Source organism: Uranotaenia lowii, chromosome 2 (genome assembly GCF_029784155.1).
Source record: "Uranotaenia lowii strain MFRU-FL chromosome 2, ASM2978415v1, whole genome shotgun sequence".
In the NCBI taxonomy this organism is placed as follows: Eukaryota; Metazoa; Arthropoda; class Insecta; order Diptera; family Culicidae; genus Uranotaenia; species Uranotaenia lowii.
In genome coordinates, this window is record NC_073692.1 from 257,403,274 (window position 1) to 257,430,965 (window position 27,692).

The 27,692-nt window shown below is 34.5% G+C and overlaps 1 protein-coding gene across 2 annotated transcripts in view; it reads left to right on the top strand.

The window, feature by feature from the left end:
• The window catches only part of LOC129748113 (zwei Ig domain protein zig-8-like), an 870,358-nt gene that overhangs the window by 744,431 nt on the left and 98,235 nt on the right, over positions 1 to 27,692 (top strand). For both annotated transcript variants that reach the window (XM_055742607.1, XM_055742608.1), the window contains exon 6: positions 24,937 to 25,100. In XM_055742607.1, the coding sequence (XP_055598582.1) occupies positions 24,937 to 25,100 (164 nt within the window). The remainder of the gene's footprint in view (positions 1 to 24,936; positions 25,101 to 27,692) is intronic.

The following is a 27,692-nucleotide window of genomic DNA, read 5'->3' on the forward strand; positions in this document are numbered from 1 at the left end:
CGTACATCGCATCATCGCGCTGCATGCAAGCAACTTGCAGACTGTAGCTATCTTCGGAAATGATTCTTTCTGTTCGGCTCAAGGGATTTTATCTTCGGGCTTGCAAGTTTGCAACTGTTCCTAACTTCGGAGAATCGTTTGTAATTTTCGGAACGTGCAGTCAAAGGATTTTACCGCGCGGTTGGCTTTTACTTGCAGACACGTTCGACGTTCTGCACATAAGGGAGAAAGAATCAGTCTGCAACTTTGCAAGACGATTCTTTCGTGGCTGACGTCGGTCTGTTAGAATCGGCTAAAAGTCGTGCGCTGCATGCTACATGTAGGGATCTCTTTGCACCTCTGCTTGCCATTGAAAACTCACCTAAGTATTTTAGTAGTGTTTGAATGAAAAAGTGATATTTTCACAAAAACACACATTCAAAATGAAAGTAGAAGATATTTGTAAGCTAAATTAATGAAAGTCCTGCTTTTGAAAGCATTCTAGCGTGGAAAAAAAACTGTGAAAAAAAATGGAAATTTTTCCTGTTTTCTGTTAACCAAAGTGACAAATTTGATGGTTTTCCAGGTATCGACGGAGTGTTCAAATTGTTTATCGGAAGAAGATATAAAATTATTTAGATTTTCATAAATTTATTCAAGTGTCGTATTCCGTTTATGAAAAAAGCACTTCTGCTCTTATGTGAGTGCTCTTATGTGTACTGTTTGCACATTTTTCATAATTTGAAAATTGATTTGTTTCATGATGAAACTGGTATGTGTTATGATAAATATTAGTTTGCGCGAGGAGCTTGATTTAAATAGTAAAATTACTATGTATGTTTAATTGTTTATTTGAATGCATGCATTATAACATTATTCAAAACATTCAAATTCACACTTCCGACACACGTCGCTCAATGTTAGTGTGTTCTCCCGATGCTCTGGAAAGATTTTCGAAGTTATGAAACTTGAAAGCAGCTTAAAATTTGTTTGTTTACTCACGGGTTTGATGAATTATGATCCTGAATTAGTATGAACAATAAGAATGTTTACCATGGTAAAATTATCATACGCACTGATGTTTTTGAGTCAAATTTATTTTGTTCTCAAAAGTACCATAAGTGTAGTATTTTGTTGATATGAATTGGTGCCACAATGTCTAAATTGCTATGCGGACGCTAGTTGTAATAGGAATTATGATGAAATCATCATGACCATAGTATTTTCGACAACAAACAATGACAGTTATCGAAGATTACCAGGTACATAGTAATTTCAATGATGTTTCATGCGCACTTTTACAAAATTGATGTTATACTTTGCGTGGTTGAAAATACTATAACGCAGAAATGGTAAAATTATTATGACAACGTCTCTGGAATAGCAACACAATTTTTTTCCTTGTAGGCACCCAGCAGTGATGTCAGTTGAATTTATTATTTTTCAATGTCAATAGACATGCCTTCATTAATCATCTCATAACTTTTTAGTCTAATAAGATACGAAGTTACGTTCTTCAACAAAATTGTTAAGCCCAAATTTCCTTTGGAAAATTTATATATTGGCACAAAAACCATGAGCAGACTCGTTTCCACAGAAGAAACAAAAAGGATGTTGATTTTTTCAGTACAAAATATTCAATTTTCCCGTACAAACCTTTAAGTTCAAAAGGCTACTCATGTAAACGATAATTAAAAATTCTGCAAAAAATCATGGATGAGTTTTGAACCAAAATGAAGCTTATTAGACCCCAGGGTTTGAGAAATTAAAAAATGAACCCGAATCGACTCAGTCTAGTGCGCAGCTCAATTTAGTGCGCTGCGTATAAAATTTTGGGGTGCTGATGATAAATCCCAACTTTACATCGATTTTGTATGAAAAAGGTGGCTCGGATTACACGGAAGCTCGGATTACCGGAGAACGGATATGCGGGGTTCTAGTGTATTTATATTTCGTCTAATCCAAGGATTCACTCTTCCGTAGTAGTCTTTCCCCTGACTACGTCGGGTAAACGGAAATTTACTGCATAAAAAATGCAGATACAGTATCTGTATATCGCCTTTACTTTGATAGATTTCAGAACTGCATAATATTTTTATAGATTCAGTGGTCTTGGAAAACACAAATTTTTTTGACACAGTGTTCTGATTTTTACAAAAAAAAAAACATTTCTGCTAGGCACAAAAACTTGCGTTGCGTGATGTTCGTTTTTAGTTTACCAAAATAAATTAAACTTATTACAGTAGAACCCCAATTATCCTAGGTAGTCGGGGGAAGGACTACCCCTGATACGTCGAAATACATTTTACACGATTATACGAAATACGTTGAAAATCCAATACTTTTTCTTGTATTGTGTATCATCCAAGCGCATGATTCGTAAATACATGGATTTTTTAATGCAATTTAATCAACGTTTTTCGGCGAGTTTGGACTTTAAATCTTTTCAAAATAGCGCGACAAAATACATGAATTTTGTACGAAAATTGTGAATAACGTGAAAACTCGGATAACCGTATCTCGGATAAGTGGGGTTCTACTGTAGACATGTTTGAGGGATTCAAATGGAAGGTGCTTTCTTAATCATAATTTATGTTTCGTCATAATAAAAGGCACTAATTTATCATGAAGGAAGAAAGAAATGCGGTATAACTTGTGCATGGGTCAAATAAAACTATATTTGTCTTTTTCAACTCCATTTTACGATACCTTGCCAATGAGTATGATAACAAAATTATGTAAAACACATTTGGCACTAATACAATGTGCAACGCAACGGAATGCTGAATTCGGAGTTTGAATTCTAATCTGAATTTTAAAATTTAATGGTTCTAAAACATCACCTTAAGAGTATTCGCACTTCCAAGCGTCATCGTCCAGAATCATCAACTCATTTATATAAGATTCAAGGACATAACGAGCTGTTTTTCTTCCAAGGAACAATAATTCTGTGAGTCAGTATGTATCGGCTTCTTAAAGTAGGTACCACAGCTCGAGGCAAAGGAAAATTGCTCCCACAAGCTACAAAACCACACCGTGCCATTATTGGGGTCAAGCTTAAATATGTAGAACAAATTTGAAATGATTTCACCAATGGAGCAGCAGCAGGAGGAGCCCTTCCGAGGACTATAGAAAGGGAAGCTGTGCAACGTTGAGTGGCTGTTTTGTTGCTCTTTTTGCCCCAGCATCAGAGCCCCCAAACTGCTGCTTGCCTGCTTGCTGCTGCCCCTGAGGCGTGTGTTGTTCGAAATAAATGGTTTAACTAGGCGGAAGCAGTTTCCCTTAAACCACAAAAGTTGTTTGTTGGGTAGGTGCCTTTTCTCCCTGAGAACCTGGAGATATTTTTCAGAGGATATAGCAAGAAACGGAACGGGAAAGTTGATATGTCTTGTTCGAAAAGAAGCTTTATGTGCTATTATAAATGACAACTCGCACTCAAACAGAACGGAAAAACCGCACATCCACCCACTTCTGTTCGCTTTTTGTAAAGCTTCCTTGCTCTTCGGCTCAGTCGTAAAGGGGGAGTAAAGTGGTATACCGCACAGAAAAGTTTTCGCTTAGGAGATGCTTGAGAGAAATATTTTCCAAACACGAAGTGAGACAGCAGCAGCAGAAATCATGATGATGATGATGATGCGAAGAATAGGTACGAGTTAGCAAACCTCTCTTATCACAAATCGATCAATGAAGGAATGATGATGCTGATGATGATGATGACGGTGTAATGGTTGAAAAGCAAAGATTGGATGTTGGAAAAAAAAAACTTTCAAATACTATAGAGATACTTCGAACTCTAAGGTGCTTGTTCAGTTGTAAACAAATCATGACTTCCCTCCTGCTGTACTTATGTATGGGGAAAACTTTCACGCAGCTATTGAACGGGAAACATTCTAACGACTTTTAGCTTCATTTCAATCACGAATCGGAAAGCTTTGATGATCTCTCATACAAACTTAGATTTTTTTAACAATTAGACCTATTTCGAGAGTCAACAGACCAGATATGTAAGTATTTGTGAAGGACGAGTAATTCTCGTTGTTACAAATGTTCTAACTTTGGATATCTATTGCTTTTCATCTTTGAGTATTGGACTCGAGATGAAAGAAAACTATGTTTACATCGATGACAAAAGAAGAATCTCTACGTGGACAAGGTGAAAATTATTTCTGTTAGTAGCATCAAAAAATACTCTCTTTAAACGTATTACAGGACGACACCTAACGTTCTTGCTTATCGGAAAATAGATTTAATAATAAAAGCTTACCTGTCGATCGGTTCGAGGATCGATGTTGCCCTTCTACAGGACAATGTCCGAATGATCTTTAAGACTGATCTTTCAGTCGAACATCGTCCTGAAGATGAGCACATCGAGCCTGGAACCGATCAACAAAAAATCCTATTTAAATATTTTTTCCGTTAAGTAAGAACGTTAAGTGTCCAGTCCTGTAACACGTAAGATTATTATATTCAACAGGCTGTGTTCCAATTATTCAACAAGTAAACATTGTAGATGATTGCATACATTCAGGGGTTTTCATTCTACGATGTATGAAGGGATAATTTTAGTTGTACAAGAAATCAAGAAAAAACTGGTTTACATTTCCAAGCATTCAATCAATCTCAGTAATCAGTAATCAATATCACTTTACGGAGTAATCAGTATCACTTTACGAAACGAGTACCGTAAAGTGGGGGAACATTGATTACTTTTTTCATTCATTTCAGAATATTTTTGAAAGGAATGCTTCTTCGAAACACCTAAAAGTTTTAAACGAAACACCTAAAAGTGTTCAAACGACTTGAGTGGCTATAACTAAATATTTGTTACAAAACCAGATAACATGTTTCGGGGTAACTTTGATCACTTTGGTGTTTACGTATCTCAACATCTTCAAAATTATTGTATATATATGCCATTTAGCAAATAACGCTTGAAACAAGAATACCTAATAGTATTTACTGTTTGTTTAAACTGAATTTTTCATCGTTTTCTCTAGAAAAAAATTATGCTCAAAAGATAGTTGCTGTATACATTTAGGGGCAACATTTTTTTCTCAATATTTGTTGTGCCTCAAAAAACTAATGGAATTCTACCTTCATGCAAATCTCTAGGTCCTCCCACTGTTCCCATGTTCTATTTTTTCGTCAAACTTCACCATTTGATAGAGTTTTAAGCCATTTGTTCTATACAGGCTTTGACATGGATAATGTTCGTTTTTTTATTATAAAAAAATGATCAAAAATTTACCATGAAAATAACATTGAATCTATACCTATACAAAGGAAAAATGTTAAACGTACACATAAAATAAGCAATGTCCTTATTTTTTTAGCGGCCCACTACACTGCTACATACCAAACGCTACTGTTTTCGGCACGTCTAGCAGCAAAAATAACAAATAAATGCTAAATGCTTGAATTACATCAGGAGAGGTGTTTGCTTGTGAGCCTTAAAACAGATATTTTACGATTTTCAAATATCATTTTTAGCAACATCAAAAATCTCCCAATTCGAACCAAATTAAGCCTATCTGAAACTTAATTTCAGGCATCAAAAATAGAAAACAGTTTTCAGATATTTTAACTTGAGACTAGGTTAATGTTGATAATCTCCGAAAATTTCATGTTGATCGATGTTAGTTATCCCGGTGGTGATCAAAGTTTGCCAGTTTACGGTACTGGAAGTTTGAACGTGCAATAAATTGAAACATTGACGTTTTTGTGATCCAATAAAGCCGATTTAAATATGAAATTGTTCTCTTACCCTCCTTCTCTCGATATTTTCAATAAACTGGAATGGAGAAATAAGTTAAGTTCAGAGAATTTTATGAAAAAAATCTGTTAATTAATGGAACATTCCAACATATACGAGAGCAAAAACAAACCGTGATAGATTGAATTTTTGTCAACGTTTGAATTCATGATTTTTTAAAGATTTTGATCTGAAATAATTTGATTTTTTCGATTATGTTAATGGAAAAAGTATGCAAATTCGTTGCATGAAAGGCGTTGTCTAAATAATTCAAATTTATTGGTTTTTAAAATTATTTTTTCATTTAGAAACCCCCTCCTCTCGTAAAGCTTTAACTTAAATACACAAAAAAAAAGGATTTCAATTTTTTTTTCGGCCAAATTACACAGTTTAAAACAGGAGGTCGAAAATGCAAATCGAATTTCAACATAAGTATAAATAGCAGAAATTGATAATAAAAAAAATCTATGAGCAGAACGATGCTTCAGTGATGTTATTACTGAGTTGGTAAAGATGAAAGACTTTCTGGGAAATTGAATTTGAAAACTGGTGGATGCTATTCTTCAATATGCGATGATCTGTGGGTGTTTTCATCTTTATGAGCATATTGCTTCACAAGCTTTTGTTAATCTATAGGGGAGAGTGGGGATACTTGATCCCCTTTTCCTATTTTCACCATATCTTTTTGGAAAAATTTAGCAACTCGCCGTCTTTGACATTTTCTGTCAGCTTGTAACTTCAAGTTTCTATGCTCCAAAAATTAGAACGATACTTGAACCCGTTGAACTAGAAGCATTTTCGTGGGAGTAAAAAAAATACGATTTTTCTGAAGTTAGGGGAGACTTGATCCCTTATTGAAGGAGACTTGATCTTTTATTCAGGAAGCCCTAATCCTTGTATAAAAATCTAACAAAACCCCAAGATAGAATGTTAATTGACTATTTTGGTCATGTTTGTTCTCATTTCACAATTTATAGCAGACATAAGAAGAAAATTCTATAACACTGTCTCAACGCTAATAGCATTGCATACTTGAAGGCGCTATTTTTTATAATTAAGAGAAAATTAATTATTTTTGCTCTTTTCTTCGGACAATTGTATGATAAATATTAGTTTTTGGATAAATATTAGTAATTTCGTAATCAGCAATCATAACGATCAATTCAGAAGAAGAATATGCCGTTTGGAAGGGGGATCATTTGTACCCAACTCTAGGGGATCAATTGTACCCATAATCAACATTTAGAAAACTTTTTCTGAAAAAAGTTGAGAGTTTTCCATTACTTTGAAAATATGGCATTATGAAGTTCATTTTACGTTCGAACGATTGATACATTGGAACGAATATTTTTTTCATAATTTTCCCATGTGACGAACATTTTAAAGTGATGAAAAAAGATCTTCGAGTTACATTATGTGAAATTTTTCAAACAAAGTTCAATTACTCAAACAATTATTTTGTTAAAAAATTTTAAACTACAAGCATTGTTATTTTGCTCATTTTGGTACATTTTTCTAGAACATTTGATCTTTGTAAGACATTCCAGTTTCGAGATATAGCTAAGGAATCAAGTATCCCCAGGGATCAAGTATCCTCATTCTCCCCTATGGAAATCATATCTTATTGCTGGTTTGAGTTTGCTTACATGGTGAAGAAAACTCTTTCCCATTTTTCTAGTTTTAATTTTATTTTTCAGTAGTGTTGTTGGGCTTGTGATATAGCTCAGTTGGCAAGTCTGTTATCTCCTGAGCCGATGTCCGCGAGTTCGAGCCCAAGAGTAAACATCGAACACAGTTGTACCGGATAAGTTTTTCAATAACGATCCGCCAACTGCAACGTTGATAAAGTCGCGAATGCCATAAAGATGGTAAAACGACTATAATCGAAACAAAAAAAAAAAGTAGTGTTGTTTTTTCTGATTCTGCATCGATTAAGCATTGCTGCTCATCAGAGTTCGGCATCGCTAACTGAAAAATTAGCGCCGCTAATTAAATCGCTAACTCATACAAAGTTAGCGATCGCTATTTCAAAACGCTAAATGTGCCAACAAAGTTATCGCTTTAAGCTTAAAGCGCTAATCGCTAATCGCTAACAATTTACCAACATTAAGGCCGGAACAAATATTAAATTTATCTTTAGTCACGCACTTCCCCGTTTCGATTTTTCCAACTCCCCAAGGGGTAATTAATGAAGTTTCAAGTAGGGGAGAGTGGAGTATCGTGGGCCATGGGGAAACGTGGGCCATTTTTAATATCTCAGATGTGTGTTGAAATAAAAATCTCAAACCAACTGTCATCGTCGTCGCTTTGCGTGAGCATTTATTCCTATATGTTGTTGACTGAAATATGCATCAGATGTTTCTTTTATTTATCAAGCTAAAAAAAGTTAGAAAAATTTACTTATATAATTAAAAAAACACTCGCTAATTTCATCGATGGGGAACCTAAAGTGCACAACAAAAATATGCTCATACGCTTATGATCTTAGTTTTGTCATGATCTTTCACGTGAAAAAGGAGTTTTTGATGAAACATCAATAAGTCACATAAACGCAACCGATTTGCAAATCATAGCTTGTGGGGAATCGTGGGCCACACATCTTGAATCACCTATATTTTTATGTTTTTATACACACCAGAACTTAAAATGTGTTTTACCTATCTGTAAAGTTTTCTTATGCCAGATGAAGAGTTATGAAAAATATTTTGTCCATCCTATTTAAGAAATTTTGCCAAAACGTTCGCGAGCCAGGTTTTGAAATTCTCAGTTCTCTTTTTTATTTCATCATCTGAAATTGCTTTTAAATAACGAAATGAAATAGGAAATCACAGTTTTGGGTCAACTCATAAACTTTGCATGTTATTTGGTCAATTTGGATTTGGTGGCCCACGATTCCCCACCATTTTTCAAAATCCAAAAAATATTGCTGTTTTTCAAACAGTCAGAATTTGGGGATAATAACTTATTAAAAATTTAAAAAAATTACCTTATGATACCTTGAAAATGTAGAAAACCATACCATTTTTTATTTTCATTTAATCTTTTATAATAAAGAAGTTATGGAACAACGAAAAAAAGTGGCCCATGATTCCCCACTCTCATATTTAATTTAAAATTAGATACATTGATTGTATTTTCATAAAATTATATGAACAAAACCAAAACTGTCAAAGATAGGTGTTTTAACGAGTTTCTGTGTTCTATAAATTAAAATAAACGATTTTCGATCAATTAAAGAAAGAGCAAAAGAACAGAATGTGGAAAATGGGAACAATATCTCTCTTTCTTTTATTTAAAAGTTGGTCAAAAATTTACTCGATTTATTGGTTTTGTGCAAAGTAGATAGTATGCAATTTTGTTGCAAATAATCTTTTGTGCAATTCATTGTTTTTTTTGTTTTGGCATTATTTTTCATAATCCTCATTTAAAATCTTTAACCTGTTTTCTCCTTTTTCAAATTTGCAGGAGCAATGTCAAACGTTTATACAATTTCTATTTGAACTTAAAACGAAGACTTCAATAGTGATTTTATCTTATATTTATATAAGCTCGTCTATAAAATCTCTAGAAAACAGTATTGTGAAAAATAAATAGCTCAACCACTTGAAAACAAATGCTGATGAAGAGATGTTGAAATTAGTTTTATATTGTTTAACACCTTTTATTGTTATCTTCTTCTGTAAAAGTTGCTAAAAAAAGTGCTTAAAGAGTGAAAAATGACACTAAACACATCTTTTCTCTATCTCTAGTACGCATTCCTCCAATGAATCCAATTAAGCAATCAGAATGATGCACAATGTCACTTTGACTTGATTATTGAAAAAAGTTTATTCTATCACTAAGAATTCGAGAGATTGATACAAATCTATGGGAGTTAGCGATCTTCAATTAGCGGAACCAAAAAATAGCGGAACTTTTCAATTCGCTAAATCAATCCAAACTTAGCGGCAAAATTAAACCGCTAACAAAAAGTTAGCGGACTAACTAGCGAATAGCGGATTAGCGCTTTTGTGCCGAACACTGCTGCTCATGTTTTCTTGTGCTCCGTTGAATTGATGGAACTTCTTAAACGTCGTCATCTGAATCGATATAATCTTTTATTTCGAAATCCATTTCAATTGTGCCATCCACACACATTTCTTTGTATCATCTATCATCAGGAAGTAAATTTTAGCCTGATTTTACTGACATCATGTGATCTCGAAGGTCCAAGATCCTCGAAGCTGCCTGAGAGAAACTTTTAAAACTCCCGCACAAATCCATCTAGCAGAAATTTGCATCGTTTTTCAATGGCTCCCGCTAAAAAACTCAAATTAATGTGACATACATTGTTGAATAATGTCGAAAGATTGTTTACTTTGCAACTACACCAAGGAATATTTGAATAAGTTAGTGCCAAGGCAGCCCTGCTCCAGTGTTGGTACACACCGCGACACCTGAAATCAATAACCTTGTAACCTCTTCACAATCCCATGCACAATCAAGACAATGTCGAAAAGCAGTGAAAAGATTATACAGACGACCTCTTTTCCGACCTCTGACTCAAAATTTGAAACATGAAAGCAATAGAGTGTCACTCACAACCAAGGCCGTGCGAACGGGGGGTTAGAGGTTTAACCTCCTCCATTGAGATTTTTTCCCAGTAAAATTTTCACCGTAGTATCAAGGAATTTCTTTATTTTAAAAGTTGTTCAAATACAAGTGTTAACAAGCAAGTCAGAAATTTGACTCGCCTCCGGTGGAATTTATTTATAAATCACCCTAGGTTTGAGACATTTAATTTTATAACACTATGACGTTCAAGAATTGAAAATAATTTCTAATTGTATATTTCGATTTGGAAATCAATTACTTTTTTGAATTAAAATTCTTAACTCGACATACAAAAACCTTACCTCGTCTATAGAAAGGGGTTTTATAAAGAAGCGTAGCTAAACAAGAACAGAGTTTGAAACGAACCATTTTAACTTAAAAAGTAGGTAATTCATCAAATGTTGAATAATAATTTTATACATCGACATATTGGGCACCATGTAGATAACAGGCGTATACCTCTTACGATGGTCCTAAGAATTAGAAAAAAAAATAAAAAAAACCGATATTTAATAATAATCTTATACAAATTTTGTTTCAAAAAACCGTTTATGTCTCTACAAATGTTATGCTGATATGAAATATTCCTCAAAAAACCAATTTCAGCTTCAATGCATTTTTTCTTCTTGTTCATCTCAATGCTAAACATTACATTTGAAACGTTTTGATAAATTACATAAGGCCACAAAATAGATTTTCAAAACATTAATTTTTCTACTTTGGGTGCCCTGAATCTAAAGATGTAATCTTTTATATTAGCTTTTGATATTGAAATAACTTTTGAAAATAGGTTAAAATTATTTAAGAAATTAATTTTTACGGCCTTTTCGGTGCATGTTATATTCTCATAGTGAGAACATTTCAATAGATGGATCCATTAGATGGATAGAAGAAAATTACAGGTGTAGAAAATGAACGGGTAGAAATTTTTTAAAAGCATTTTCACTACATTCTTAACTTTTGAATTAATTATGAATTTCTGAATATTCTACCGCAGGTATGTAGATGACTGTTTTTGCGTTGGTGTGAGTGATCAAATTCCAGTGATTCAAGAAACTTTTAACGATTTCCATAACAAGCTCCAATTCACGATCGAACTGGAAAGTGATGGAAAAATAAAATTTCTTGATATGCAACTAACAAGAAATAATGAAAAAATACAAAAAACTTGGCTTCCAAAACAAAATTGTGGCCGATATTTGGATTTCGAATCAGAAAGTCCATACACTCACAAACGTAATACAGTTATTGCTCTGACCGATCGCGCTATAAAATTAACAGATGCGACGAATAGACCACAGATGATTGAAAAAGTGAAAAACATATTAAAGAAAAACAATTACCCGACATATTTTACTGAATCAATCATCAAAGATAGAGTTCATAAACACTACAACACATTACAAAACAACAAAGAAAATGGTTTTAAGAGATATGTTTCGACACCATATGTACCCTGTTTAAGTGAAAAACTGCAAAAAATACTAGTGAAACATGATATGACACTAGCCACAAAACCGAAAGAGAAAATTAAACACGAAGTTTTCACTAAAATGAAAGACCCTATTCCAAAAGAAGAACAACGAAATGTGGTCTATTCCATACCATGCAAGGACTGCCAAGATCTAGTGTACATTGGCCAAACAGGTAGAATGCTTGGGAAAAGATTACAGGAACATGAAAAATTAATCGCAAAAAACGAACCAAAATCGGGATTAGCGCAACACGCAATAGAAGCGCAACACTGTTTCGACTTCAAGAAACCAGGAGTAGGGGAGAACTGTACAAGACGCACCAGCGAGGTAAAATGGCCATGACATTTTTTCTCAAAAATACACTAACCTTTGGCTCTGAATGGTGTTTTTCTTCATTTTTATTGTAGCAAACGAGCTTTTTCATCATTTTTTAGATGAAAAGTTCACATAAACGACTCTAATTCTTAGAAACAGAAGAATTAATGGATTGTGCCTAAAACTTGTTATTTTTTATGGTTAACATATAAGGTTTTATGGTAAACCAGTCTGCGCTATCTGATCCAACTGCAGCTTTTCGTTATAACACTCGTATGCACTTTCGAATGGCTATTAATATTTTATTATATTTCAATAACTTTCCACAAATTTTAACTAAAATTAATCATATCAAAATTGGGGCAGAATGCCCGCAAAACCACGTGTTTTAGGCTAAAATTTTGAATGCTGTTAACTTTTGAGAAAACCCAAATGTCAAAACAAAACGTCTTTCATTTCATTTGCTGACTCCTACATTACGATAAGAATGCATAATTACAACAAATTTCGTCCTTGTTTGAGTTAAAAACGTGCACCAATATTTGACTCGAAAAAATTATCTGCCGCCATGTTTGCCACGATATCAGTCAAGAATTTAAATTTCGTAGCCTACCTGAAGGCGTTTTACCTATAAGGAAATAAAAAAGTGAATTTTGAAAAGCAAAATTTTCGTTAAATTAAGCAATAAAAATGATTTTTTGCCAAAGTATGGTTAGTTTGAAAAAATACGATGAACATGTAATAAAAACTTTGATGTTTCAATAACTATATTCCGTATAATCTTTGTTCCATTTCTCACCACCCATTCGGTATGGTGCGTTCTGTCCACTAGTTTTGGCGTTCTACCCCGCGGCTTGTTTTCTGGCTGTTTAAGATTTTCACAAAAATATAACCAAAATCGTGTTTTTAACATATTATTTCTTTCTGATAAGATGTAAATATGATCCCTGAATCATCGTGAACTTTCAATTTGATTCATAGATGATGGGTATCGCTGTAAATAGCGATTATGCTTAACTGGTGCGTCTTGTACAGTTTTCCCCTACTCGAGCGGAATCTGAGAGTTCGGGAAACCAGAGAAACTGCCGAAACCCTACACATCCAAGTAAGAGGAAAGGAGCGAACATCGAATCAACAAACCGAAGTAGGAAAACTAGCTACATACAACGGTCTCATAGCCAAACTGAGAGGAGAGACAGTAAACAAACCGACAAGCAGCCGAACAGAATAAAATTGTGCTGCTTTATTTTTTGTAAGTGATGTGAAGTATTGTAATTTTGATAAATGTAATTTAATTTTAAAAGTTTAAAGTTTTTAATAAAAGTAAATATTTTTAGACGTCTGATGATGGGTGAAGAAAAGTAACCCGAAACGTTACGTAAAATTTAAAAAAGTTGTTTCACTCACCGAAAAAACTCAATAAGAAAAAACCGTATATTCTTAACTTTTGTTCAAGCACGGATAAACTATTTTGAAATGTTAGAATCGGACAGGGTTGAGTCTAACCAACCCCCTGGCAACTTGACAGTTCGGCCGAGTTTCGTGTGTCTGTTTCAAAATCGCAGATGTCGCATGTGTACCGCTTGTTTACATACTTTTCGAGTCATGAACATGGAATAGGCATATCATCAAATGTGGTGCGAATCAGGCAAATTCATAACTTTCGAATGAAGAAAAGGATGTTTCAACCGAAATTATTATTCTCATTCAATATTTTATCTATTTACTTTTTGCATAGCTTCCATTTAACGGTTAATGTTTAGCTAAAATGTGGCTTTTTTGCCATTCCAAAGTATTCTTATGCATCGTAGTTTATGAAAATCACTTGATGATTGACGTGGTGACGTTGTATTTTACATGTATTGACGACGATTGCCTTCTATGGTTTCGGTGGGGGGTCCTTGTCCTAAAAAACTACTGGATATCAGTCAAATATTGTGATCAGTTCAGAAGTTTCAGAACACATGAAGAACACACAGATTGACGTCCTATTAGTTTCCTTGGACTGAACATTTGAAAACAGATAAACTTTACATAAAACTAAGCTATAAACTTCAAATTCGTAACGTTTTTTTTTTATTTATTGAATCAATTAAAAGAAAATGCGCCCTTCCGACATGTTAAGTTGCTTGATTTTGGATTTGACAGAACCAGAGAACCAGAAAAACTGGCACACGCAATTTGTATGGAAAACGTCAAGTTGCCAGGGGGTTGAGTCTAACACAACACAATAGTTGGTCTTGTGTGGTTCGCACCTTCTTCTATTCATCTATAATTTTAAATTCTTGAAATGTTCTCACTATGAGAACATAACATTCACCGGCCGTAAAAAAAAATACATAAGGCCGTAAAATAATTTCAAAACAAAATTCACGGTGATTAATATTAATTAATAAAATTATTTAAGAAACTTTTGCACTTTTTCGACAAAACTTTAAAACAAAAACATTATATTTGAAAATAAAACTTTTAAATCAATTTTCCTTAAGACATCAAATAATTTTGATTTCATCAAAAAAGTGATAAAAGTTTTTTAATTTGTTTGCTATTCTTCATTCAACGATTTTTTAAAGAAATTTTAAACCAAATTGAATTTTTTATATTTTTAATGCATAAATATAATCGTTGTGCAGGTTTCAACAAATTTGCTTAATGAAATCAAGTTTTTTTTAACTTTCTGCAGAAATGTCACAAATACTTGTACCTAATGATAATACCATATTTAAACAAAAAACCCTTGAATTTCAGTTTTTAAGATCATTCGTCAGCATCATCATCAAAATAATATTCCTGAATTGAATGATGAATGATAAATAAAATCAGAATCCGAGTTTTTCTTAAATTTATCTTTGATAGTTTATCAGTTATCAATGATTGATTTCACTAAAAACTGATACATTTTGAAACTCCATGTCACCAAAACTTTATGTGATAGTTTTCAATTCTGATATTCTTTCTTCAAGAATATACATTTTACCCATATACCGAAAATAAATTTACATAAATTAGTGTTTTAGAAATATTTTTTTCAAATTTTGAAACTAGACTGCATAGAAATTGTTATGAACAAATTTATAGTTCAGAATAAGAAACATCATTTTTGAAAAATTATCAGTTTTTATTGTACGCTTTATTTATAGAGGGATTAACCAACTTACTCTTCAAAATTATCTTGATTTTAAACTTTTATTGTGATTGGTTGTGGAAGTTTCAATTTATTAATTCAGTAAAATTAATTATATTTGAGTTTGTGTGATAATAATGAGTAAGAAAATGGTGTAAGAAATCCATTTCCTTATTTATTGTGTATTTTTGGTCTTGTAATCAAGAACGTAAAACGTGGTAGCAGACATTTGATTTAAAAATCGATTTCGTCTCTGTTCAGAATATGATGCTTTAGGGTGATTGATCAGTCTCTCTTTTGACGGTTTAACGAGTTTTGTTGATCATAAAGAATACAAAACACCTTCATAATATTTACAAATGCTTTTTTAGCAATTTTACCTCGCCTTTAAGCGTTTTCTTTTAAAAGCATTTATAATCGAAAAAAGAACAATGATACTGTATACATTTAGGGGCAAGAATTATAACAATTGCCAAATAATTTTAGCTTCAAAATACAAATGAAAATTTACCTTCACACATAACTCAAGGCCCTCCAATTAATTCCATTTTAATTTTTTTTTCAAAGTAAACCATTTGATAGGGTTCCTATCCATTTGTCCAATACGGGCTTACTCTGGGAAAATGTCCTTATTTTTTAAATATCAATTACATTTTTACTTTCAGAACAAAATTTCAAATACAAACCAGATTTTGTCTATTTGATACTCAATTAATAGGATTTCCAACGTAGAAAACAGTTTTCAAAAATTCAAACTATAGACCGTGTTATTGATGATAATGTGAACAAAATTTATTGTTGGTCAAAGTTACCCCGGCGATCAAAGTTACCTTGTTTTACGGTACCTAATTGTTATTTTACAGTGTTACAATTCAGCGGAGTTTGTCAATTAATCAATCATAATATCGATTCGCCATTCACAGTTTATGAACTAAACTATTCAAAAATGGAAAAAAATCTATTCCTTTAAATTGCCTCGTTTAGTGTTTTACATACCTCCGAAATGCACAAAGTTCTCAACTTAGCTTCTATGTTTAGAATGCAAATGCAATCTGGAATTGATTTTTTCCGGTAAATTACGGAAAGTGATTTGTTCAGTTCATCATAACCTTTGGTTTTAAGTTATGGCTAAACAAACAATAAAATGTATAAATTATAAATTTTCTATAAATGAAAATACACACATAGGGGTCGGCTGTTCTGGGTTTCTTCCATTGTGAGGGTGTATATTAAAGGCATGAAAAATAAATTGTTTGTGTTTTCATTGCGAAAACAGCATGATTGCATCATCAGCAACAATCACCTGCGGGTATGATTCTGTGTGATTTTCAGCGAACTACTAGAGCTACAATTATTTCCTTCGCAAAAATGTCAATAATTTCACCGAAAATGTTAATTGTGGTATTTTAACATGAGTGTATTGGAAAAATTTAAAGATAATTGAATAATAATAATGATCATTGTGTGCCGAATAAATGAATCTTCATTTATTGGCAAGATGAGAATTTAAACCGAACCAAAAAATTGTTAAGGCATAGAAATTAAGACTCTCAGAGTCTCTATATTGTATGAATTATGTACCTTAATCAGTTTTGTAATTTACCAACTATCACTTACAGGTTTGAGCATTGTAGTGATCGTCGGTTTCTATATGAAAGAATGCGCCTGAGCTTATACTGTAATAAACCACCCTACTACAAAGTTTTCTTAGAGATATTCGTCGACATTTCATTACTTGAAAATAAAAAAATGTCCATTTAAATTGTATTATATTATAAAAGTATTAATTAATTTATTAATCTTAAAACTAGAAAATTGCGCCTTAAAGTATGCAAAGACTTTAAGGTAGTAGACAAACGTTTAGAATTCTCTTTGTCTGATTCTAACAAACTGTGAAAAAATAGTCAACGGCTTTTATCTTAGAATGTTGCTAGATTTTTGCCTATGGTCAGGACACCCTGAATTAAGCATCAAGTCTCCTATAACTTAAAAAATATTACAATTTTTTTCGTCTCACGAATATAGAGATATTCGTCGACATTTCATTCCTTGAAATTAAAAAAAAAGTCCATTTAAATTGTTTTACATATATTGTAAAAGTATTATAAAATTTATTTATCTAAAAACTTGAAAATTGCGCCTTAAGGTATGCAATGACTTTAAAGTAGTAGACAAACGTTTAGAATTCTCTTTGTCTGATACTTACAAACTGTGAAAAAACAGTCAACGGCCTTTTATCTTTGAATTTTGCTAGATTTTTGCCTATGGTCTGGACACCCTGAATTAAGCATCAAGTCTCCTTTAACTTAAAAAATATTACGATTTCTTTCGTCTCACGAATATACTTCTAGTTCATCTATGGGTTAATGTATCGTTCTAATTTTCGGAGCTTATAAACTAGGAATTACACGCTGTCGGAATATGCAAAAGACGGCGAGTTGCTAATTTTTTTCCAAAAAGCTATGATGAAACTAAATAAAAGGAATCAGGTATCGCCATTCTCCCCTATGACTTTGTTTCGTTATTCTCCAAAAACTTTCCTATTTTTATCAAAAACTAATTGATAAATGCTGTGGCGTTGCTTATCGAGCAAACAAAGTTCGATGGAACATTGTGTACACAGCAATTCTAGCAGCAAATGTTTCGAAAAATTGTTCCGAGTCATTCGGGACCTAGCTCTTGAGCGAGAGGAGGAAGATTTATGTGCATCGTGTGCCACCATCATTCTAAATAGAGAAAGAGAATACTAGAAGTGCACTGTACTGTAGTAGCTATCCAGTCATCCACATGAGGCGGGCGTCTCGTCTGATCTTTCCTTCTAGGAGTAGCGCGAACCACATATCCTAGTACGTAACTTCTACTTTCGTAGCGCTAGAATATTTCCGGGTTTTTCCTCACCATTCACTCAACCGCCACTCGGTTTCAGACGCAGACGGGCGAATTAAAGAAAGCTCACCAGGATCCAACGCAAAGCACAAAGAAAAACATTGTAGATCTTGATCCGATTATATAGCTTCACTAACGACATTGTGCAGCAATCGTAAAGAATGAGCAACTTCTTCTGGGAACTCGAGCAAACTAAATTTGATAAATGATTGCTAGCTTTCCCATTTGTGCAATTTTTTTTCTGTACTTCGATGTTTTTTTTTTACTCTCAGGCGCTTTTCTCAGCATGCTCCATGCATGGAAAGATATTGTTTTTTATTTGCCCTTTTTATTTGCCTTGTTCAATTTTCGTTACGAATATGTTTTCCTCGATGCTGCGGGACGTTATGTGATAGTTCTTCTAATTGTCCTCCCAGGGCTAGTGTTCGGAAGGGCTCACGATATTTTTCATTCATCATCAGTAGAGGAATGATTCCTAAGTATCTACATTGAATTTTTCTTACCCAAAATAAGTTCGTTTTGTAGAAATTCTTTTTTATAAGCTTTCCACAGATTCCGTTGCTTTTGTCAGAATTCAGTTTTGATTAGGTTATAAAATATCAAAATGAAATTTGTGATAGAGGAATGCATTCGCCAACCATTTACGATAGATGGTTTCCATGCATTGCTAATAGGATTAAATCGTCCGCCCATTTATTGCAGACACTCTTTTGGCCAGCATACTTCTGTGTGGTCCAGTTTTGCTTCGCATTTAATCCCTGGCCGATCAAGTTATGGGGACAATTTCTGAGCAAAGTAATCTTTTACCGCAGCTCACATACGCTTAGTGGCTTCAGATCTATTGAAATGAGATATGGAAAACAGTCTCATGAACAATTAGATATTTGTGGTTGTGAATGCTATGAATTTATTTTTTAAGTGCCATTCGGATCGTTCGATTCACAATGATGTGCTGACTCTCTTTATTTTTCACATCGCTCGTCATGACATTTTTATGTATTTTTCATTTGACGTCTTCAAAATACGTTAATTGTTCATATTTGTTCCCCTAACTTTAAAAATATCGCAATTTTTTTACTCTCACGAAAATGCTTCTAGTTCATCTACGAGTTCAAGTATCGTTCTACTTTTAGGAGCATAGAAACTTGAAGTTACACGCTATCAGAAAATGTAAAAGAGTGCGAGTTGCAATTTTTTTCCAAAAAGATATGGTGAAAATAAGAAAAGGGGATCAAGTATCCCCACTCTCCCCTACATGTCAAATAGGGGAGAGTGGGGATACTTGATCCCCTTTTCTTATTTTCACAATATCTTTTTGGAAAAATTTAGCACCTCACCGTCTTCGACATTTTCTGACAGCTTGTAACTTCAAGTTTCTATGCTCCAAAAATAAGAATGATACTTGAGCCCGTTGATGAACAAGAAGCATTTTCGTGGGAGTAAAAAAATTGCGATTTTTCTGAAGTTAGGGGAGACTTGATCCCCTATTGAAGGAGACTTGATCTTTTATTCAGAAAGCCCTAATCCTTGTATGAAAATCAAACAAAACCCCATGATAGAATGTTAATTGACTATTTTGGTCATGTTTGTTCTCATTTCACAATTTAAAGCAGACATAAGAAGAAAATTCTATAACTTTGTCTCAACGCTTAAAACATTGCATACTTAAAGGCGCTATTTATTATAATTAAGAGAAAATTAATTATTTTTGCTCTTTTCTTCAGACAATTGTTTGATAAATATTAGTTTTTGGATAAATATTAGTAATTTCGTAATCAGCAATCATAACGATCAATCCAGAAGAAGAATATGCCGTTTGGAAGGGGGATCAATTGTACCCAACTCTAGGGGATCAATTGTACCCATAATCAACATTTTAGAAAACTTTTTCTGAAAAAAGTTGAGAGTTTTCCATTGCTTTGAAAATATGGCATTATGAAGTTCATTTTACGCTCGAACGATTGATACATTGGAACAAATATTTTTTTCATAATTTTTCCATGTAAGAACATTTTAAAGTGATGAAAAAAGATCTTCAAGTTACATTTTGTGAAATTTTTCAAACAATGTTCAATTACTCAAACAATTATTTTGTTAAAAAATTTTAAACTACAAGCATTGTTATTTTGCTCATTTTGGCACATTTTTCTAGAACATTTGATCTTTGTAAAACATTCCAGTTTCGAGATATAGCTAAGGAATCAAGTATCCCCAGGGATCAAGTATCCTCATTCTCCCCTATACTTTAACAAAATAATTAGCGATGAATTCCAGTAATTTCATTAATTATCTAATTAGCTGTAGGGTTATAGGTTTCTAGTAAATTTTGGATCGAATGAAAGCAATGTAGAATCTCAACACTATTGGTCACCCTGAGATGTTAGTGAAAACGCCTGTATGTATACTAGCTGTTTGATAAAAACCCTATTAAATGGAAATTAAAATAGTGGGAGGGCCTAGAAAAATGTGTTAAGATAAAATTTTATTTGTATTTTTTTAGCTCAAACTATTTAGCAAATGTTTTAATTTTTGCCCCTAAATGTATGCAACATAATAATTCTTTTTTTTTCAACTATAGGGTGTTTTTAAATGAAAACGTTAAAAAGTAAGATAAAATCAATAAACTAGCATTTGTAAATATTATAAAGGTGTTTTGTATCCTTTATGATCGAGAAAACTCGTTAAAACCGTCACAAAAGATACTGATCAATGTAACCCCAAAGCATCAAATTCAAAACAGAGACGTAATCGATTTTTTTTGTTAGATTTCAAGTGGTTTAAGAAATTTCTGCAACCTTATTTACGTTCATAGGAGTCCAGTACTGGTTTTAAAAATATGAAACATGCCACATTCCCCTTAACAGAAAAAAAATCGAAAAATATTGAAAAAATTGATCAATCAAGCCCCGGATTATGGTACCTACGTTAACGCAAAGTTTTCACAATAAAACTATATGCACAAAATCACCGTTTTTGGTGATTTTATTACATTGGTGGTGGGATGCTAGACAAAATTAGCTATTGGGGCATGGGTGGCAAAACTCCTCAGATCGGCTTGTCCAGTGAAAGAGAGTGCAATTTTTTTCGTCTGCTCCCCCAATCAGTGCGGGGAGAGATAAATCGCACTGAAATGAAGAGTGAGATTGTCAACACATAAGAGTGAGCGAGAGCATTCATATCCGCTGATGAAGAGAATTCCCATCTCCGGAAAAATCTGTTGCGCGATATGCTGAGGAGAATTCGAGAGCTAACTCAGTTTATTCTTGGTACGTTCACGAGAAAAGATGCTACTTTTCGAATCAAAGCTCCCAGCGGTGTCCTGATTTTCTAGAAGCCGTCCTGATCTTAATTGCAATTGATTTTGTATTAAAACAGTTTAACCTCTTAAACCAATGGTAATCTTCGGTTCAGATAATATTTGAACGGTTTTTTCGGTATAAACTAAAAGCCACATATCTCTTCTGCTGCATAAATTCAGGCGTATACTGCACCGCTATTTCGCCTTTATTTATGCAATCTAAGAAGAGCTGCATTTCATTTCAACCAATCTACTGGGGTCCTGAAAAATCCTGGTTTTTGTTCTTCGCGGTGTCCTGATTTTTTGATGAAACCACCTGTCACCTCTTCTTCGAACACTACCTTTTGCAAAAAACAAGAATTCAAAACAGCTAACAGCAGTGGGCATGGTAGCGAAGTAGAAATTGTTTATATGTTTTCTACGTTGTGTGGTGGGAGTCTAGATAATTTTTTTCTTCTTTACTCTGAGGTGTATGACTGAAATTCAGGGCGCTCTTTGTTCAGAATTCTCTTTTTCCCACTCGAATGCAAATGCTCTCACACTTGCCGTCCGAGCCACTTACAACTCGTGTAAACTCGGGTAACGAGTGGAGCACGATCAGCGAAAGAGGATTACAAGGATTGAAGGAGACTTGATCTTTTATTCAGGAAGCCCTAATCCATGTATAAAAATCAAACAAAACCCCAAGATAGAATGTTAATTGACTATTTTGGTCATGTTTGTTCTCATTTCACAATTTATAGCAGACATAAGAAGAAAATTCTATAACTTTGTCTCAACGCTAATAACATTGCATACGTAAAGGCGTTATTTTTTATAATTAAGAGAAAATTAATTGTTTTTGCTCTTTTCTTCAGACAATTGTTTGATAAATATTAGTTTTTGGATAAATATTAGAAATTTCGTAATCAGCAATCATAACGATCAATTCAGAAGAAGAATAGGCCGTTTGGAAGGGGGAACAATTGTACCCAACTCTAGGGGATCAATTGTACCCATAATCAACATTTTAGAAAACTTTTTCTGAAAAAAGTTGAGATTTCCATTGCTTTGAAAATATGGCATTATGAAGTTCATTTTACGCTCGAACGATTGATATATTGGAACAAATATTTTTTTCATAATTTTCCCATGTAAGGAACATTTCAAAGTGATGAAAAAAGATCTTCAAGTTACATTTTGTGAAATTTTTCAAAAAAAGTTCAATTACTCAAACAATTATTTTGTTAAAAAATTTTAAACTATAAGCATTGTTATTTTGCTCATTTTGGCACATTTTTCTAGAACATTTGATCTTTGTAAGACATTCCAGTTTCGTGATATAGCTAAGGAATCAAGTATCCCTAGGGATCAAGTATCCTCATTCTCCCCTATACAAAGTGTCGGTATGTCAACCTTCTTTCATCTGTCGTTAGTATGTCAAAATACTACCATTCATCAGAATATTTAGAATTGATATTCCACAAGTTCACTCGTGTTGGGAAAAAGTGGTAGAAATTTTGAGACTTGTAGCACATTTAAAAAATTTTACTATGCAAAAATGTTTTCAAGATCTTTCTTTGAGCGTTGTATATTTTATAGCACTGTTTCTATTTCAGCCGTATGTGTTAGAAATATTGCCATTTTTCCATCACAGCATGCGAAACAACAACACGTGTTGTTAAAAAACTTGAAGGCCACAGATCTTGAAAATGGGTTTGCCTGGCAAAATTTTCAAAATGTGCTAAAAGTGTCAAAATTGTCTACCAATTTTTTCCCAACACGAGTGAACTTGCTATAAGAGCAAGTTCACTGGTGTTGGGAAAAAGTGGTAGAAATTTTGACATTTTGAAAATTTTACTATGCAAAAATGTTTTCAAGATCTTTTGGCGATGTATTTTATAGATAGATTTATTATTTATAAATAGAAATATTGCTATTTTTGCATCACAGCATGCGAAACTAAAACACGTGTTGTTAAAAAACTTGAAGGCCACAGATCTTGAAAATGTTTTTGCATGGCAAAATTTTCAAAATGTGTAAAAAGTGACAAAATTTCTACCACTTTTTCCCAACACCAGTGAACTTGCTCTAAGCGAAAAAAGATACAGGGATAAAAAAAAATTGACTTTAATGTGTCCAGTACTGTAAATCTAAGTCAACATTTTCGAAAAATTTGATAAAGCTTCTATCAAAAAGAACTCAGTCTACCTGCATTGAATGTGCTCACCATCAATAGGTACACTTTTGCTATTCTCAAAAGCAGCTTGTCCAATCGTTTGATTGACTGTTAAAATACGTTCTCGCATCCATCATCATATCCGACAGAGCTTCTAGGATAGGGAAGCAAAACCAAACGTCTAAGTTTTGTTTGTCTAATCACTTTCCGGCAGCCAGCGAACGTGAACCAATAAATATTTGTCAGCTCCCAAAAAACTGCCAGCCGGAATCGTCCGATGAATAAATATAACAGAGACAAATTTTGACAAACGAAGCATAAAATACTCTCGAGATTTATGACGTTGAACAATCAAATGATGAACATTCTTTCACGGAAAATGGGCGGAAAAATATTAATGGAAGGTGCGATAGCAGCTAGGAAGCTGAAGAGCGAATGGTGCAGGTGAATTTTGCCACCTTTTGTCTCGGTCAGAAGTTGATTTGCCATCGGAAACACGGAGAGACAGATTTAATAGCCCGTATACCTTAATCTCGGGCTGTATTATCGCCATATTTCACTTATTGTGCCACGTAGCGGCCGGCTATCTGTTTCTGTGTGATCCTCTTATTAATATTTCACACTTTTTATTCTTTCCATTTTTTCATGCTCTATCTACGGTGTTGGCCGTTCCTGGTTTGGATGCTGTTTTCGACTGTCACCAACATCATTGCCATCATCATCAACAAAAAAAAACGGGGGCTCAACTTTATCCTGCAACCACTACTGGACGACGACGACAACGACGGCGATGCAAAAATTGCTACGTGGCATTACTTGGCAACTGAACCACCTCTGGCTGAACAACGACGCATCGACAACGGTTGTGCTGACGTTCGCACATGGTCCTACACATGGTGGCATCCTGCAAATGTGTCCCAAAACGACGACGACGCCCGACGACGAAAACGACGACAACGGACCGGCATTGGCAATCGATTATTATTAATGTGAAACCGACCTAACCGACCTGGTCTCGAATCTGATCCGGCTCGAAACCTTCTCTTGAGCTGCACCAATTTTTGTTGTTATTTTATCTTTTATTTTCCCCCACATCCACCCACTTCACCTTTGCATTCTTCGTTGATGTGGCCCCATCCTACCTTTCGTGAACTGGAAAATACCGACCGCTTCTTCTGTTGAATGACTTGGCGCATTGCTCTGCATCCGGAATTGGATTTTCCTGGGTCCATATTGTGCCCGCTTCGTCTGGACGTGTGTGTACGTTGTGTGTGCGTCCACCATCATCTCGCATCGAAATCGACGCCCACGCCTGGGATGAACTACGTTTACCAATGACGACGTTGATTCACACAGAATGACATTCATAGCCGACGAACGTTTTCAATCATTCTACGTGGAGAACAGCGGCGTCTGGACGCTGCAGATCAAATACGTGCAGGCACGTGACGCCGGGATCTACGAGTGCCAGGTGTCGACGGAGCCGAAAATAAGTGCTAGAGTACATCTGCACGTTGTTGGTGAGTATCTACATATCTCTAGGCGTACGAACATATGCATGTATGGTATTTTGAGCGGCTCTGTAGCACATTGTGGGCCTTTAGTCAGACGACGAACACAGAAGAACGTATACTTATTGGCAACCGACAAACCAACCAATCAGCAGCAGCAGTACCGTCAGATTTCTTGTTTGTCGACTCTGAGGCTCTATACTCCTCACAGGGTTGTTGCAGGAGCGGGTTTTGCAGTGCCTGTTTGAACCAAACGGGATTTAACGCAGATTCTAGTGCTCCAGCGCAAGCGAAAGCAAACAACAAACATTAGAGGCCTCATTGGGCAGGAGAGGCTGGTCGATCTCGAAAGGTTCTTTCCTAGGGTAACCGGATTTTTGCAGGACAGACATGACACTGACATTTTATTTATAATCCACAATTTTTATGCCAAGCAATGACCTTCAAATTGGGGAACTTTTGTTAGCGTTTACCTGTTTCTGATGATTATATAACTCGAAGATAGCTAAGTGGGTGGCAGTTTGCAAATGTAAACAAGGGAACTCAGGGTCGTTTGAGTAGCACAGCAGCACATCCCTTCGGAGGAACTCATCATAGAGAAACCCGAACCGTAGCAACTGAATGTTATAATCAAAGTAGGTGGAGTTGGCAATATTATTTTTATTATTGGTCCCGCGTCGATTCTCCGGCGCATATCCGGAAGAGGGGATTTCTTGAAAAAAAAATCTCCAGCGCGGGCCGTGGTAAAAGACCTCCACTGTTGACGATCCGGAGCAAGCGTCTTCACTTGGTCCCAGTCAAGACTCTCGTCGACAGTTCGTATTTCTGCGGCTAGGCTTTGCCGCCACGAGTTTCTGGGTCTGCCTCTTCTTCAATGTCCTTCTGGATTCCATTCAAGCGCAAATCTCGTTCTCATCTCTTCGCAGCGTGTGCCCAATCCATCTCCACTTATGTTCCCGAATCTCGATTTCTAGCGCCCTTTGATGACACCGGCGATGTAGTTCCTCATTTGAGATCCAGTTGTCAGGCCACCAAGCGCGGATGATACTCCTCAGGAAACGATTCAGAAAAACTTGCAGTTTTCGCGTCGTCACGGATTTGACGTTTTAATTCAAGATTCGGATTTTCGTTCGAAGAGAGATCTGGCGTGACCGCCAGATGTTTCGGAGACTCGCAAACGCAAATCGGGCTTTTCTGATCCGGGTTTCGATATCTTCCTTGGTACCATTATCAGGCGTTATCTGGCCACCAAGATACTGGAAGTACTCAACATTCTCAACTTGTTGCTCAACTACCACGACATGGGAAGGATTTACAGGTTTGGTCTACAGTCGATCGATCCAGTCAAGATCTCATTACGATGAGAAAAAACAGCGGTGATAAAATACATCCTTGTCTCACTCCAGCAGTTACCGGGATTGGTTCGGACAAGATACCGTCTTGCAAGAACTTGCACAAAAATGCCTCGTACTGTGCTTCGATGAGATGGACTGGTTTCTCTGGGAATCCTCGTCGTCTAAACTGTTGTGCACTGTGGTACAAAAGGGCTAAAAGTGGAACTTTTTTCGTAGCGCCTCTGTCTTTTATCTTATCTCTTAAGTGTCTTCAGAACATTTGCTTTTTCAAACATGTTTCATAACTTGATAGCATCAACAGTTAGTCAAAATCCACTATGAATAAGTTGAAAATTCTAGCTTTTTTATTTCAATAGAGTTAGCTATATTTTATACTACAAAGTTGTAGAATACGTAAAAATATGAAACTTTGTTGAAGACATCAAAACTCTATCGCTTTTCAGAGCAGAGTTATAAAGGTTTTATGTTGAAAGTTATTTAAAAGTTAGTTTTTAAACTTAACTATAGTTAGATGAGAATTTACATTAATAAGATGTTCTGAACATTTGTTGAAGCATTCAAATCACACGTTTTGCACAATATTTCAACATTCTACGACGCTTCCTAGCCAACTTATAGCAACTTTAAGTTTTATTTTTACTCTACTTTACGAGTGCTTATTGCAAAAACAAGGAAGTGAATTTTTAAAACTAATGAACCACATTGAAGCTTGAACTAAGTGCAACAAATTGGTGTTATTGTCATTTATCTCCACTTGCTTATATTTGAATACAACAAACATATATTTAATGTATTTTACGTGTTTCCATACAAAAATAATTTCCAACTGCCTTCTGCTTTCGTTGTGCGTAGCCTGAAAATCAATTTTTTCATTTTTTGTATGGAAACACGTAAAACACATCAAATATATGCTTGTTGTTTTCAAATATAAGAGCCTGGAGACCAATGACAACAACACCAATTTGATGCACTTAGTTCAAGCTTCAATTTAGAGTTTTGGTGTATTCAACAAAGTTTCATATTTTCACGTATTCTACAACTTTGAAGTATAAAATAAAGCTAACTCTATTGAAATAAAAAAGTTAGAATTTTCAATTTTTTTATAGTGGACTTTGACTAACTTTTGATGCTTTCAAGTTATGAAACATGTTTGAAAAAGCAAATGTTCTGAAGACACTTAAGAGATAAGATAAAAGACAGAGGCGCTACGAAAAATGTTCCCCTTTTACCCCTTTTGGGCCGCTGT